Genomic DNA, 14,079 nt, shown 5'->3' with positions numbered 1-14,079 from the left:
AAAAAGGAAAGAAATAGCAATATATTGCCTACAACTTCTGTTGACTTGGCTTGCTTTCAGGAGTAACTTGCAGAATTATTGAATTTTGATTATAAGGAATTCAATTGAGCAATGAGTCCAGACTTACCTGTAGTTCAGTCCCAGAATGAGAGTTACATGAGTGTGTACCGGTGCTTTACTGTCTGTTCTGTTTTGTGTCTATGTTTATAACTAATGTATTACGAATTTTTATCAAGTGTTATCGGATTACGGATGGATATGACTGCGATTATTCTATTGAGGCTTATTGTCATTTTGATATAGGCCTACTGACGTTTTAAGTAACGAAATTTTATAATCGGTCATGTTGAAAACTTTTTTCCAAGTCCTTCCAACTTAGAAAGTGTGTTGATAAAGACACTCACATGTGTGTTGTATCTTTAATTCATCCTGCATGAATACTTATCAATTAGTTCGCTTTTCCCAAGAGAGAAATTGATGAATGATGAATGATGAATTCATGATGTCTGAGTAATATCACGAAAACAGTATACTCCAAGTGTGTACCTCTGAAGGTGTAATTGGTTGATTTTTATAAAAAAACGAAAAATATAACACTCATTTATATTCAATTAGTTTCCATTTATTAATATTTTATTTGTCGATTGATAATTTATTTGTTGACTTGATGCATTATTAGTTGATTGGAATCTTTACTCTTTGACTTGGCTAGGTTATTGGTTGGTTTGATACATAATTGGTTGATTTAATACGTCATCAGTTGATTTGATACGTTATTGTTCACTTGGCTACATTATGGGTTGATTTGATACACTGTCTCTCTATGTATCTATCCGTCGAGCGATCTATCTATCCTTCGATATATATATATATATATATATATATATATACACATAAATACATATATAGATTTATCAATCATTCCATTAGTAGAGTAATCGATCAATTCATTTAATCGATAGAAATATCGATCGATTGATAGCTCACTAGGCCTACATCGATCAATCAATCGGTCGATCTATCGATTGATCAATGGATTGATCGTTCGATCAAGGATAGATCTATTCCTATGAATCTATTCCCTTGAATCACTTGATCCAATACATTATCAGTTGATTTGATACGTTTTCGGTAAATTTGTACTACGTTATCGGTTAGAAAAAATTCTACGTTATCGGTTCGTTTGAATTACTACGTTATCGGTAAACGTTTACTACGTTATCGGGTTTGATACGTTATCTGTTAGTTACTACGTTATCGGTTGTGACAAGGCATGCCAACATTGGCAACAAAAACGCTTACAATTTATCCCTGCCGTTCAGCTGTGTTTGAGGGCGCTGCCAAAGCTGCACTGCTGTACCAGGGTGACTAGGGTCAGAGTTCATCGTTGAGGAATTGTGCTGAAATGCAGCTCTTGTTCCGTAGAAGCTTTGAAAGGTATCGTTTTCCATTTTTAAATGAGTTCCTTCGATGTTAATATGTCCACGTCGTTTTGGTAAACAGCGTGCTCTTTTGTAGGGCAAAAGTTATGTGTATTTTGCTCCGATTATCACACACAGATGGCTGTATCATGACATTGACAATGATAGTAGCCCTACCACTCCCTTTGCCACTCCCCAACACTACCAGTAAAGGCAGCTGCAAAATTGTAGCTCTATGGTGAGGCGGTCGGTGAGTTTTGGTTTTGCGACTTCGCTCACCAGTAGAGCTACAATGCCGAAGGCCCTGTAGCATTCAAAATAAGCGTGTCGCTCATGACGCAGCATTTTGATGTGATATCCCACATATTTACTGCATTTGGTAGTACTGATTTATCACTACTGAAGATAAAACACTATACTACACTAACCTTGTCATTTATGTGGTTTAATTATTCGTTCAAACACGTCGATCGCATTCCGAAAACACTGAGTGTGTTTCTGTGAAGTGGCCATTACCGGAAGTTGGTAATGGCGGCTCCCATAAATGTTTTTGGAATGCGATCGATGTGTTTGAACAAATACCAAACTCCATAAACGACAAGGTTAGTGTAGTATAGTGTTTAGTCTTCAGTAGTGATAAATCGGTATGACCAAATGCAGTAAATATGTGGGATTTCACATCAAAATGCCGCGTCATGTGCGACGCGCTTATTTTGAATGCTACAGGGCCTTCGGCATTGTAGCATAGGGAACTCAGTCTCCGATGATGATGATCAGATGGTGACGATGATGATGATTAAACATTAAAAATGAAGAAAAATAAAAATATAATCGGACTCAGTAAAGTTGTTGTTGTTGTTATTGTTGTTGTTGATAGTATTTGATGGAAAGAACAAAGTATGGGTTGCAAATTCAATACAGCCAAACTATATACACATGCACTGCAAAATTCAATACAGCCTTTATAGTACACTATACACATGCGCTGCAAAATTCAATACAGCCTACTATACATGTGCGTTGCAGCCTAACTATACTATGCGTTGCAAATTCAATACAGCCTAACTATACATGTGCGTTGTTGCCTAACTATACATGTGCGTTGCAAATTCAATACAGCCTAACATTACCCAAGGGTTGTCACTTCATTGCCACACACTTTTTTTTCAATCGCCAAAAATGTACTTAGCAAGCATCGAAATCTGTAAAATTCGACGTAGGGTCAAAGCACATTAGTCCTTCTCAATCATACTCAGACATTTTTACCTCTTACCGATGAAAAGTCGACAAATCGGCAGGCATCTCGTCGTCTCTTGATTCCAGATTTAAAATACCCCGCGAAAGATCTAGTCACGTGGGCGCATTTCAAATCGAACCAATAGCAGAGCTGGATGGGCCCAGCGTGAAAACCCGGCAGTAACGTAAGTTTCTCACGTCTTTTGAAGACTATGGGTGACACTGTCTGCGTGCGTCTGCGTATGAAATTCTGGTAACTTTAACAGTTCCAGTTCACCCATAGCAAGAGAACGTTCTTTCCAAAGACGTGAGAAACTTACGTTACTGCCGGGTTTTCATGTCGGGCCCATTCTTTCAGTACGGGCTCTGCTATTGGTTCGATTTGAAATGCGCCTACGTGACTTACACAACCGCCGGGCCTTTTAAATCTGGAATATAAGAGACGACAAGATGCGCGGAAAAACCTGCCGATTTGTCGACTTTTCATCGGTAAGAGGTAAAAATGTCTGAGTATGATTGAGAAGGACTAATGTGCTTTGACCCTACGTCGAATTTTACCGATTTCGATGCTTGCTAAGTGCATTTTTGGCGATTGAAAAAAAAGTGTGTGGCAATGAAGTGACAACCCTTGGGTAATGTTAGGCTGTATTGAATTTGCAACGCACATGTATAGTTAGGCAACAACGCACATGTATAGTTAGGCTGTATTGAATTTGCAACGCATAGTATAGTTAGGCTGCAACGCACATGTATAGTTAGGCTACAACGCACATGTATAGTTAGGCTGTATTGAATTTGCAACGCATAGTATACTTAGGCTGCAACGCACATGTATAGTTAGGCTGTACTGAATTTCTCAGCGCATACTTTGTTCTTTTCTGCAAATACTATCAACAACAACAACAACAATAATAAAAACAACAACAAATTTACAGAGTGCAATAAATTTTTATTTTTCTCCATTTTTAAATATTTAATCATCATCATCATCATCAATATCGCTGTATTGAATTTTGCAGCGCATGTGTATAGCGTAGAGGTAGCTTTGTGTACTGTGAGGCTGTATTGAATTTTGCAGCGCATAATTTGTCCTTTTCTGCAAATACTATCAACTACAACAACAACAACAACAATAACAACAACAACAACAACTTTACTGAGTCCAAACATATTTTTATTTTCCTTCATTTTTAAATGTTTAATCATCATCATCATCGGAGCTTGAGGACCCTATGATTGTAGCTCTACTGGTGAGCGAAGTCGCAAAAACCAAAACTCACCGACCGCCTCACCGTAGAGCTACAATTTTGCAGCTACCAGCAAAGGGAGTGGTAGGGCTACGGATCCGCAGCAATCATACGTATTGACAGGTACATGTATAATATATGTAGGAGCACAGGCACCGCCGTAGTTGATAGCGCTGTATATATAGCCTTTCTCTACTACACTTAAAAAGCGCTATCAACTACGGCGGTGCCCGTGACAGTGTATAGGGGTATCTCAAACCACACTCTTGAGTTCCAAAACCGAGTCGGAATTAAAAGTCCGAGTACTCGGACTTGCATACTCCGAGTAATACGTGTACCTAAATGCATATATAAATGCATAGCCGAACAAGGCTTTATCTTTTGAAACACATTTATTGTATTACTCACAAAGTTTATGGCTCGATACTTCGAAAATCTGCTCTTTTATTTTCACGATGTCTACTAATGTGTTGTGCAATGTGTAAACCTTCAGGAGAAAGCTGCTGCCATTGGCAGTGAAGTTTTTCGAAAGATGACTTCAGTCATCATCAGGAGTATTGTCAGAACACTCCATGCACTCCCCTGAATATTATTTAGACATAACATTTTAACCTATTAACTTGAATCAAACCTAGCTGCAGTACAGTAGCTTGAGGCTTTGCCTTGGTATTTGGGTCGGACGGCGAAACCGACCGACCCAAATATCCAGGCAAAACCTCGAGCTACACTACTGCAGCTAGTGTGACAGTTGCATACTCAACTGAATCTCTCAGTCTAGTTGATAGGTATGTCCTGATGCCCCAACATCTACTTTCAGTGCAAGAAATATATGTCAGTACAAAATCTGGATTCACGTCATCACATTCTTTCATCAGCATCAATCAACTTATATTTTGCTTCCTAGCTTTTTCCAAAATTTTTCAAATCTCCCATATTCAAGATCAAACCATGTTGTTCATCCCCAAATGCATTTTTCAATACCAGTATATCAGAAAACTTTGTCATTACTTTTTGTGTTGATAACTCATTGCAATTATCTTAGCTTGTTGTGCCAATGAAAATTAATTCAAACCGTTATCCGTTTCTTTTCGCAGATAGTTTTTGCTGTGTGGACATGGGACAAAAAAACAAGGGTCACTCATCTAGATTCATAAACAGCATATTTACATGTATCACCATTAAATGATAGCCATGGCAAGCCTTCAACAACCAGAAAATAAATATCTGAATGAGCTTCTAAAGAAACTAAGCAAAGTGGCTCAATTTACTGAGAATTTGATGTCAAAGGTTAGACTTTGCCATGGTATGGGTGAGAAGTATTTTCACAGAGGAAGTGTTGTGGTAGAAACTGTGCAACTAGAATTGAAAAACTTGGATAACATCTTCACTATTGTATTAAATACACAAGACAATTGTGATATTCTGACTAATATGAGAACCACGACGGAACCTGTCAGTGACAAACTGGGTAATCCTGGTTGTCGTGAATATGGCTTTTCAAATGAACAAAGCAGAAGTGTTTCTACGGAGGAATGTGGAGTCGGGACAAACTCGGGTGGTGAATCACCAAACAGTAATGCAGATGTTGCCAGAGACACCACTCTGAAATGGACCAAGCAGAGAGAAGAAAGACAAGAATTCTCAGACAGTGTGGAAACTGCTAAAGATTTACTGCATGAAACAGCTGCAGAACAGAACAGTGGTAATGATGTTGCCAACGTAAGATATGTTGAAGAGACTGACACAAGGAACCAAGATGACAATTGTGTTACAGAGGTAAAAATTGATTCCAACAGCAATCTGATCCCAAAAATGGATATGTTGTCCCGAATCAAACATATCATGCAAGGGAGTTCTTTCTATCAATGTTGTAACAAACAAAATGGCTATTATTGCTGTAATCGTCCTACCCTGTACCAATTCTGCAGGCTAATGAGTCAAATTTTCTCTTTTGACTCAGGAAAAAACTACATTGGTGTTGGCTGAAGCAGGGAAATTTAAGAAATTATTTGATTGACTAAAAAGTTGAAATTTCTAAGAACTTAGAAGTTAAAGGGCTCTGATGTTCAGCAAGTAACCAAAAGAATGGCACTATCAGATTATATATACGGCTGTTTGCAGATGATATCATTGTTCTGACTTTAATATGCAAAAGTAAATATCTGTTGACATTTTTTGATTACACTTGTGGAAATAATTAAATGCATGCAATAATGATTAAATACAAGTTAGCAGGCAACTGCAAACATTACAATGAATACTAGTAAAAGACATATTAACGGCTAAGACTACAAACTCCAACAACAGCCTTGCATGCATTGCAACACTGACGAAATTTGTCCGCATTTCAAGCTACAGTGTGCAGTATCATGCACATGCAGCTGTATTTACAGACAAACCTGCAACCGTCAAAAGTGCAATTTCACTCACTCAGAATAGGAACTAGCAAGAGTATCTCCATCTCATATCACAGTTGAGACCAAGTAAATATTGTGTTGCCGTATATTTTGTAAGATTGAGTCTAACCTTGTATAAACAAATAGGCAGTTTTTTTCTCCATCAATATTTTAATGTAGAGCTCAGAACAATAGAATTTGCTTCATTGATGGATACTGTATTTCCTATTTCTTTGCTGAATATGCTCCATTTGACTGTTGGTCTTGTATTTTTCTTTCCAGCCAACCCCGCACCAATCACCAATAGCAAATCATTTCACAAAATTTTGTGGAGTAAAAGAAGAAGAGCAAGAAGACACTGGTGAAACCATGGAGTACTATGTAGCTTATGACGGCGGTGAGGAATTTGATGAGGAAATGTCTCAGGTAGGGTTTAAGTAAATTAGGATTCAAGTACATTTATATCACCTTAGTGCTTGGCCAGTCACTCATTTCTGTACTCCTGCTGTTAGGCCCAAAACCACAGAAATAATTGAAAGAAGGCTGCTTTCACTAACTCCTCTGGAGGGGGACAATCAAGAAAATTTTCCCTAATTTTTTAAAGTTTTCCAAACAACTTAAAAAAGATTTTACATACCCCCTTCTGACTTATGATAATTTTCAAGTCCCCACTATATTTAAATAATATTGTCAGGCTGTTGAGATGTTTGTGCCATGTGTTTAACCCTTTGAGTTCTGTATTTTTTCTGCCAAAATTTTTTTGTAATTTGTAAGTAATTTTGGACTAAATGCACATCACATTTCATTAGCTTCAATTCTGTTCAAAAATTTTGGCAAAATCTGAAAAAATTGACTGCGGTATATTTTATTTTGGCGGCAAATATCGACTTTGGTGCCCAACTTGCACACAGCAAAACACTGTTTCTGCTGAAAAAAAAAGCAAAACTGATAAGTAGAAAAACATCTGAAACTATACGACCTCCCCTTACCCATTCAAACAATAACTGTAAATTATGAATATTTTCAAAACCTGTATCTAGCATGGTATTTGAATCCAGGGTTCGCTAAAATAATGTGTATCGATGGCGAAGACAGACAAATACATGTAGGTTGCCAACCTGCTTGTTGTGCTAAGGGGCAGTAGATGACTAAAACATGTGCACAGTAAACGAAACTAAGTGCATTTGTCCTCAACCCCCTCCGGCCCCTCCCCTAAACGAAAGTATGAAAGCGCGAAAATCCAACCAAGCCTCATTCTGTATCTTCATACCAATAATTGGTAATGACGTCACCGTGAAATATAACGTATACGCTAAGACCACCCCACCCCCATTCTCGCGAGCCAGAGCATAATTTCCACTCCGCTGACCTAAGCAAAAATCTCTTACATCTTAACATGTAGTGCTAAGCTGTTGCCGTAAAGAGGCACATGGTTTACGACAATGCCCCACCACATACCCCCTCTAAAATCAGCGCCAACTCAAAGATGCAACCGATAGAATAAAATGAAACAGTGTATCCAAATTATTGTTAGGTTATTTTACTTGTGCACTGATTCACATGTGTATGTCAAAAGAACGCTGGTGTAGTGCTGGTGCCATACTGGCCTAGTACATGCCAAACAATTAGCTTATAGCGATATTTTGCAATACATAAAAACGTGTAGTGAGATGTTGCGATGTGAAAACTTGTAGTGCAATTTTTGTGCATGGTAATTGAAATACAGCCAAACCCCCTACCCCCTAAACACAGAAGTTGCGTTTACTGTGCTTGTGTTTTAATTATCCACGGCCGGGTGGCAGAGAGGTGGGAATATCTCCTCCCAAAGTGAGAAGATTTTTGAAACTTTATTACATTTTGGAGCAATTTCCTGCATTCTTATACCTTGAAAACTGGGGAAGACAGCATTTTTTGATGATATGATGATGAACATGATGATACAAATACAGGCTGAGATGATAACTAAATACTTGAGATTATTTAAAAGGGCTGAAGGGGTAGAAAATGCAGGAGACTAAAGATAGCAATCGATTGTGATGACAATAATGTGCAGTAAAATTTCAGTATTTAATACAGACACATATTTATATTTGAGTTAATAAGGAGTTGTGCTGATAAACCAGAAAATGCTCACGTAATCACACCATTGGATGTCATTTTGCAACGCAAAGTGGTTTGTTAAATAGCAGCGTTTTTGTTAAGGCCGGTACACATGTAAATTTTTCCTGAGTTCCTCAGTCATCTGACCGGGGTTTCCCTTGCAGTGTCAATGCAATCCTATTAGGGGACAGCAGAACTGTTACTGGGCTTCCCACACCATTTACCTATCTTCCTAAACCTTCACAAAACACTGAATGGTAATATACACGTATGATTAATAGCATAATCGTGCTGGTAAAAACTAGATGAGATGATGAAAACGTGTGAACTGTTTTGTTTGTTTTGCAAAACCCTGTAATGAAGCCTGTTACACCATTACACTTTCAGTACTACCTAGGATATCATCAACCGACTTGTGAGCACAGTACATATACATGTACACATGAGCGCATGTACACACACACATGTACGTGTATATACATATGAGTGAATAATTGAGTCTTTATTAGCTGTAGCTGTAATTGTCTTACTTAAACAGACAGTAAGAGGTGACATGGCGATACAGACCAGTAGTTGCAGCACAAGGGCCATCCTTGAAACAAGCGTCCAACACCGTAAAAGTCGATCTGCTGAAAAAGCACGGATGTACAGACAGAGAGTAAAACTCAGTGATGACAACAAGTATCAGCTGCAGCTACACAAGGACAGACAGCGAAAGCAAGAACAAAGAAGAAAACAGAGACTATTTCTGATGGGAAACCCAAGAAAACTGGAAGAAGTAAGGAAGAAACGGCGTGAAGACATGAGAAGATACCGAGCCAAGAGGAAAGCGTGTTTTAATATGACAATGCAGATCCCTCAGTGAAAAATGACAACATGGCCAGAAAGTAAGAAAGATTATTTGAACCAGGCAGTGCTTGCAGAGAAGAAATTAGGCGCTTTGAATACAATTTTTTGTTTGTCGTCCACGTGCTGGTAGGTTTTCAGAGAAAATGAATAAAACAAACACACTATTACTAATAAAAATATTATTTTTCTAAAGGAAATTTAACCAAATAAAATTGAGGTTATGTTAATACACTTGTGTTGTTTGTCGCTGTTGTTTTTTCCCTGGCTGGCTGGTTTAAACTTTAAGGACATACACATTTTTGAGAAAGCTTTAAAGCCATTCCAACACCAGGAATCTGTTTTATTTTTCAAAATAGATCACTGTGTTGAATCAACGGAACATACACCCCAATAGAGAATCCCATGCTGTGAAGAATGAAGAAGGTAAGCTTTTGTGAATATATGATAGTTAAGGATGTAGTACTGGGTAAAAAATACAAATATCAGGGCTTCCTCAACAAGCCTTATCAAGAAAATGAACACCTGGTGAGTACAGAGTTTGGCTGATTCTTGTATATGCCATTGTTTCTGGTGTCTACTCTTACGGTTTGTATCTGATCAATCCAAAACAGTGGAAAGTTATACCAATTTTAGATCTCGGTTTGAACTGTTTTGCCAATGTTGGTTGCTTCTCTGCGTGACTGCCATGTAAATTAGTACATGTACGTGTGCAGTTGTGATTGCAACTGTTGAGTACAATAGTGTGGAACAAATATCAGTAGTGATATCTGTTCAATTTCATGTGCGAGCAAAAGGAACATTTAATTATTCAAGGGCCAGTAATGCTAACTTGCAGTGATTTTTTTCATTATTTTTATTTTATATATCAATTACAACTTCTTATTCTACTCCCCAAAGAATGTTGAAACACCCACTATTTAGCTTGTCAACTTAGCGTCTATATGTGTAAAATGCATTATTATAATTGTTTACATTTGAATACTAGTCCGGACCAGAAGTCAGTTTTCAACAATAACAATGCAGTTAACACATGTAAGGACTGAGTTGACAAGCTAAATACTGTGTATATCAACATGCTTTGGGGAGTAGAACAAGGAAATTATGGTTCACATTCAAAATGAAAGTGAAAATATCATCAAAGAGTAGCATTTCTGGCCCTTTAAAGTTGTTTATTTTGCTCTTGATGAAAAACAATTATGTTCCAATGTGTGGTTACTAGAAATAAGGACCAGTTCACATTCTTGTCAAAAGTTAGCACAATCTGTCATAAGATGGTGTTGAATCATAAGCATAAAGACATCTCTTCCAAAGCACTTGGGTATATTACTGTACATTGTAACTTTGTTCAGCATGATTGATCCAATACATACCGGTATTGACTTTGCTTGTACATGTCCTGATCTTTATAGACTGAGTGATGAGGAGCAATCTACATGTGGATGTGGTTTTAGCTTGATGAATTTTGATAGAGTAACTTTAATGTACAGAACATGTTTATTTCATTTTTACAATCATCTGCAGTGTCGATGAACACTGACGGTCCAGGCGGAGTAGATAGGGTTCAAGGACAGGACTTCAAGCATACAGATCACAACAATGATGATAAAGATTTATCGACAAACTTACCGAAAATACCAGTGTGCAGTGCTGATCCAACCACAGAAGCTCAGAAAATGAATCATCATAATGACAATAATTCTGATTGTGATCCTGATTTTACTCCTGATGATAAAACATTTTTTTAAAATCTGATTTAAACTCTGACATTTCTCCAAAGATACCATCACCGCAGGGATTGCAACCGGAATTAGCGAAGATAAGGAAGTTTATTTGGACCATTCCCAATCTGAAGTATCTCAACTTGAAAGAGCACTCGCAGAGAAAACTCTGAGCCAAGACATTCAGGACCGGACTGTTCCTTCATCAAAACCACAAACTAGCTCCCCATCCTCTGTGAGAGTATTGATAGCAAACAATACAAGCAAGAGGAAGTGGGACAAATATCAGTATTGTGTGTACTGTAAAGGATCATTCTCAAGGGTATCAAGACACTTTAAGCAAAAGCACAGACGTGAAAGTGATGTAGCTGCGGCCTTACAACTTCCAAAGGGAAGCAAAGAAAGGAAGGCCATATTACAGATGCTTGTCAATAAAGGCAATCACGCTCATAACATCGAGGTGTTGAAAAAGGGGAAAGGTTGGCTTGTTCCGTACAAACGTCCAACTTACAATGCACCGGCAACAGATTATTCACCATGCCAGTATTGTCTGGGATATTTCATGAAGACAGATCTGAGGAGACACAGAAAGTCTTGCATCATGAAAAAATGAGGAGACAAAGACTTAATAGATAAAACCCGGAATTCAAATTGACCACGGTACAAACAAACCCATTTGAACAGTGGACATGCACAGAAATGTGTGTGTTTCTGTTCGCGTTTGCACACGTACGTTTGTTTGTACCATCATCACGTGAGCCCTTGGGCATACTGAGTGTTTAAATACTGTGCACGTGCATCCTTTTTATTCTGGAGTAGAACCATTGCTGCTGTATTCAGTCAATAATCCATCATGCTGCTTCTGTGACAGAAGCAGCAATTAATTGGCGGAAAGAAAATGTACAATCTAAACTGCATGCAGCTAATACTGCATTGGTAGTCGACAATGGTTGCTTGATTATGACATGTGGTTTAAAAATTTTTAATTTAAGGGAGATACAAACACATTTCAAAGTCAGTTTGTGAGTCAGGGAATGTGAGAGTTGGGAAGATTTTTAAGGATTTGGAGAGACTTTGTTCAAGGCGGTGAATTTTAAAAAATAAAATCATTTGCAAAAATTTCTCATGAGTCTCTTCTATTTCATGCAAACTTTTTTGAATTTTAGCAGCCAGGTCAATTTTTTCCTTGCAATATCTTTGAGTATGTGCAGTAGTGAGTTAGTTTCTGTTTGATTCCATATGGAGAAGGGAGGACATACTGTAAAATAATCTTCCTTGGAGTAATCAACGAACACTTAACATGTGATGATTGTGAAGAAGTTGGAGTAAACAGTGCTAATTCGTAATTTGTCTTTGCGTTATGCTTAATAATACTGGTGATATTGAATAACTTTTTCAGAAAACAGGGGCAATTGTTTTGGATAATTTTGAAAATTGACAGATTACAAGGGGCATTTTGTTCTAAAATTCTCATAAATGTGACCAGTTTACAGAAGTTTGCAGTACATAGGGAATAAAATGCTAGGTCAACTGACATATAATGAATGATATGTTCGTTTGCTTTTCACACAGACCTTCAGATTGAATTCCAGTTCATAGAATGATAACTGTATATTTTGATATGTATATTTGGATTCAAGTGTGATAATTCTCTGGATGCATATTATGTCAGTGACTTTTTTCAGTACATGCATATATATATATGCTAGCAAGTCCATTTGAGTGTACTCATGATTAGTATATATGAGGTTAAAAACGTGGAATTTTTAATCAAAATTGTACTCAGATTAGCATTTTCATCTATATCAACATAGATCAAGTGTTTGTCAGACTCTTTTCACTACAAGAGAAGCAGTCATTGTAATGAATAATTAGTCACCAGATATCTCAGTACTGTGGAGCGTCATTTAATTTAGAAATGACGGCAGGACTGAAGTCTTGCATGTGATTCAAATCCTTACACTTCTTGATCATTCAATTATACAAATCATGAAAAATATTACCCCTCAGTAACCTATCTGCATTTTCATGTAATTTTTTGTCTTTATTTTTAGTCATAAAATCTTCCTGGAACTTTGCTTGTTTCTACAGATGTTCAGATTCAGATACATAAACTTGTAAGTTGTGAGACAATTAGCTGCTGTTTTGAGTTCAACAAAATTTTATATAGTGTGTATTTATTCTTCAAATATTTATTCCCAAATTTTGTAAAATGTTTTTGGATTCAGCAAAGATTTATTGTCATATTAAATTCTATGTTATAGCGATTATTAAGGATGATTCATTTCACCCCTGTTGACAACGCACAATGATGCAGAGTAATATATGCTCTTTATTTTCAACCTGTCAGGGTCTTGAAAGTGTTCATAGATCATATCTCGTCTTCTCCGTTGCTTAAAATCCAAGTCAATGTCTTGTTGTGTGACAGAAAACTGGAATTAATGTAATTACATCTGCAATGAATATCACAAAATTTATTTACTGAGATTTGAGATAGAGCTGAAAAGTTTTTGTTTTCTTCATTAAATATTTTATCAAATGACATACATCATATATGTTATTGGTAATACCAGTACTTTTTTGCAGTGAAACTCTTTCAAAAGAAAATATTAAACTTAAACATACATATTACACGTATTAATCTGATATTTGACAAAAATTGACTGTATGTTATTATACTTGGCAGTAATGCAATTGTACACAACTTGCAAATAACCAGTATACAAGTACACATCCATGTATACTCAGGTTTCTGCTTATATTTCCACTAACTTATTCATATCATGTATCCTGTGCAGAAATTAAACTGAGAGCGGGTATATATAATTAACTGCTGTAGGCGGCAGCTCCAGACAGAGGTGCCTGGAATTGCCAGTGTGGTATAAATCTCTCTATGTACACCATGTATACCACACTGGCAATTCCAGGCACCTGTGGCTCCAGAGACCGCTGAAGACACAACCTGATGTCTTCATGGGTTACCAGTTAGACACAATCTGCTGTCTTTTGGTAAATAGCAACATCTTAGTTTTACAGCCTTCCTTCCGGCAACAATTTTTTTTTTCAAAAATCCTCAACCCTCCTACCCAGAAATCAAACGACCCATCCCTTA

The 14,079-nt window shown here is 37.2% G+C and overlaps 1 protein-coding gene across 3 annotated transcripts; it reads left to right on the top strand.

Moving 5' to 3' along the window:
* The first annotated feature begins 1,352 nt into the window (after positions 1-1,352).
* LOC139122538 (uncharacterized) lies at positions 1,353-13,613 on the top strand. Of its 3 annotated transcripts, none has more exons than XM_070688021.1 (5): positions 1,353-1,437; positions 4,999-5,680; positions 6,583-6,726; positions 9,606-9,672; positions 11,027-13,613. In XM_070688021.1, the coding sequence occupies exons 2-5, from the start codon at positions 5,087-5,089 to the stop codon at positions 11,578-11,580; spliced, it is 1,359 nt and encodes a 452-aa protein (XP_070544122.1). In that variant the 5' UTR covers positions 1,353-1,437; positions 4,999-5,086; the 3' UTR covers positions 11,581-13,613. The 3 variants fall into 3 exon arrangements, with proteins under 3 accessions (XP_070544122.1, XP_070544124.1, XP_070544123.1); XM_070688023.1 differs by having other exon boundaries at positions 10,771-11,124; XM_070688022.1 differs by lacking the exon at positions 1,353-1,437 and adding an exon at positions 3,926-4,027.
* Positions 13,614-14,079: the final 466 nt, after the last annotated feature.

The sequence above is a fragment of the Ptychodera flava genome, chromosome 22, assembly GCF_041260155.1.
Source record: "Ptychodera flava strain L36383 chromosome 22, AS_Pfla_20210202, whole genome shotgun sequence".
Classification (NCBI taxonomy): domain Eukaryota; kingdom Metazoa; phylum Hemichordata; class Enteropneusta; family Ptychoderidae; genus Ptychodera; species Ptychodera flava.
This window is presented reverse-complemented; position numbering and strand designations above follow the sequence as displayed.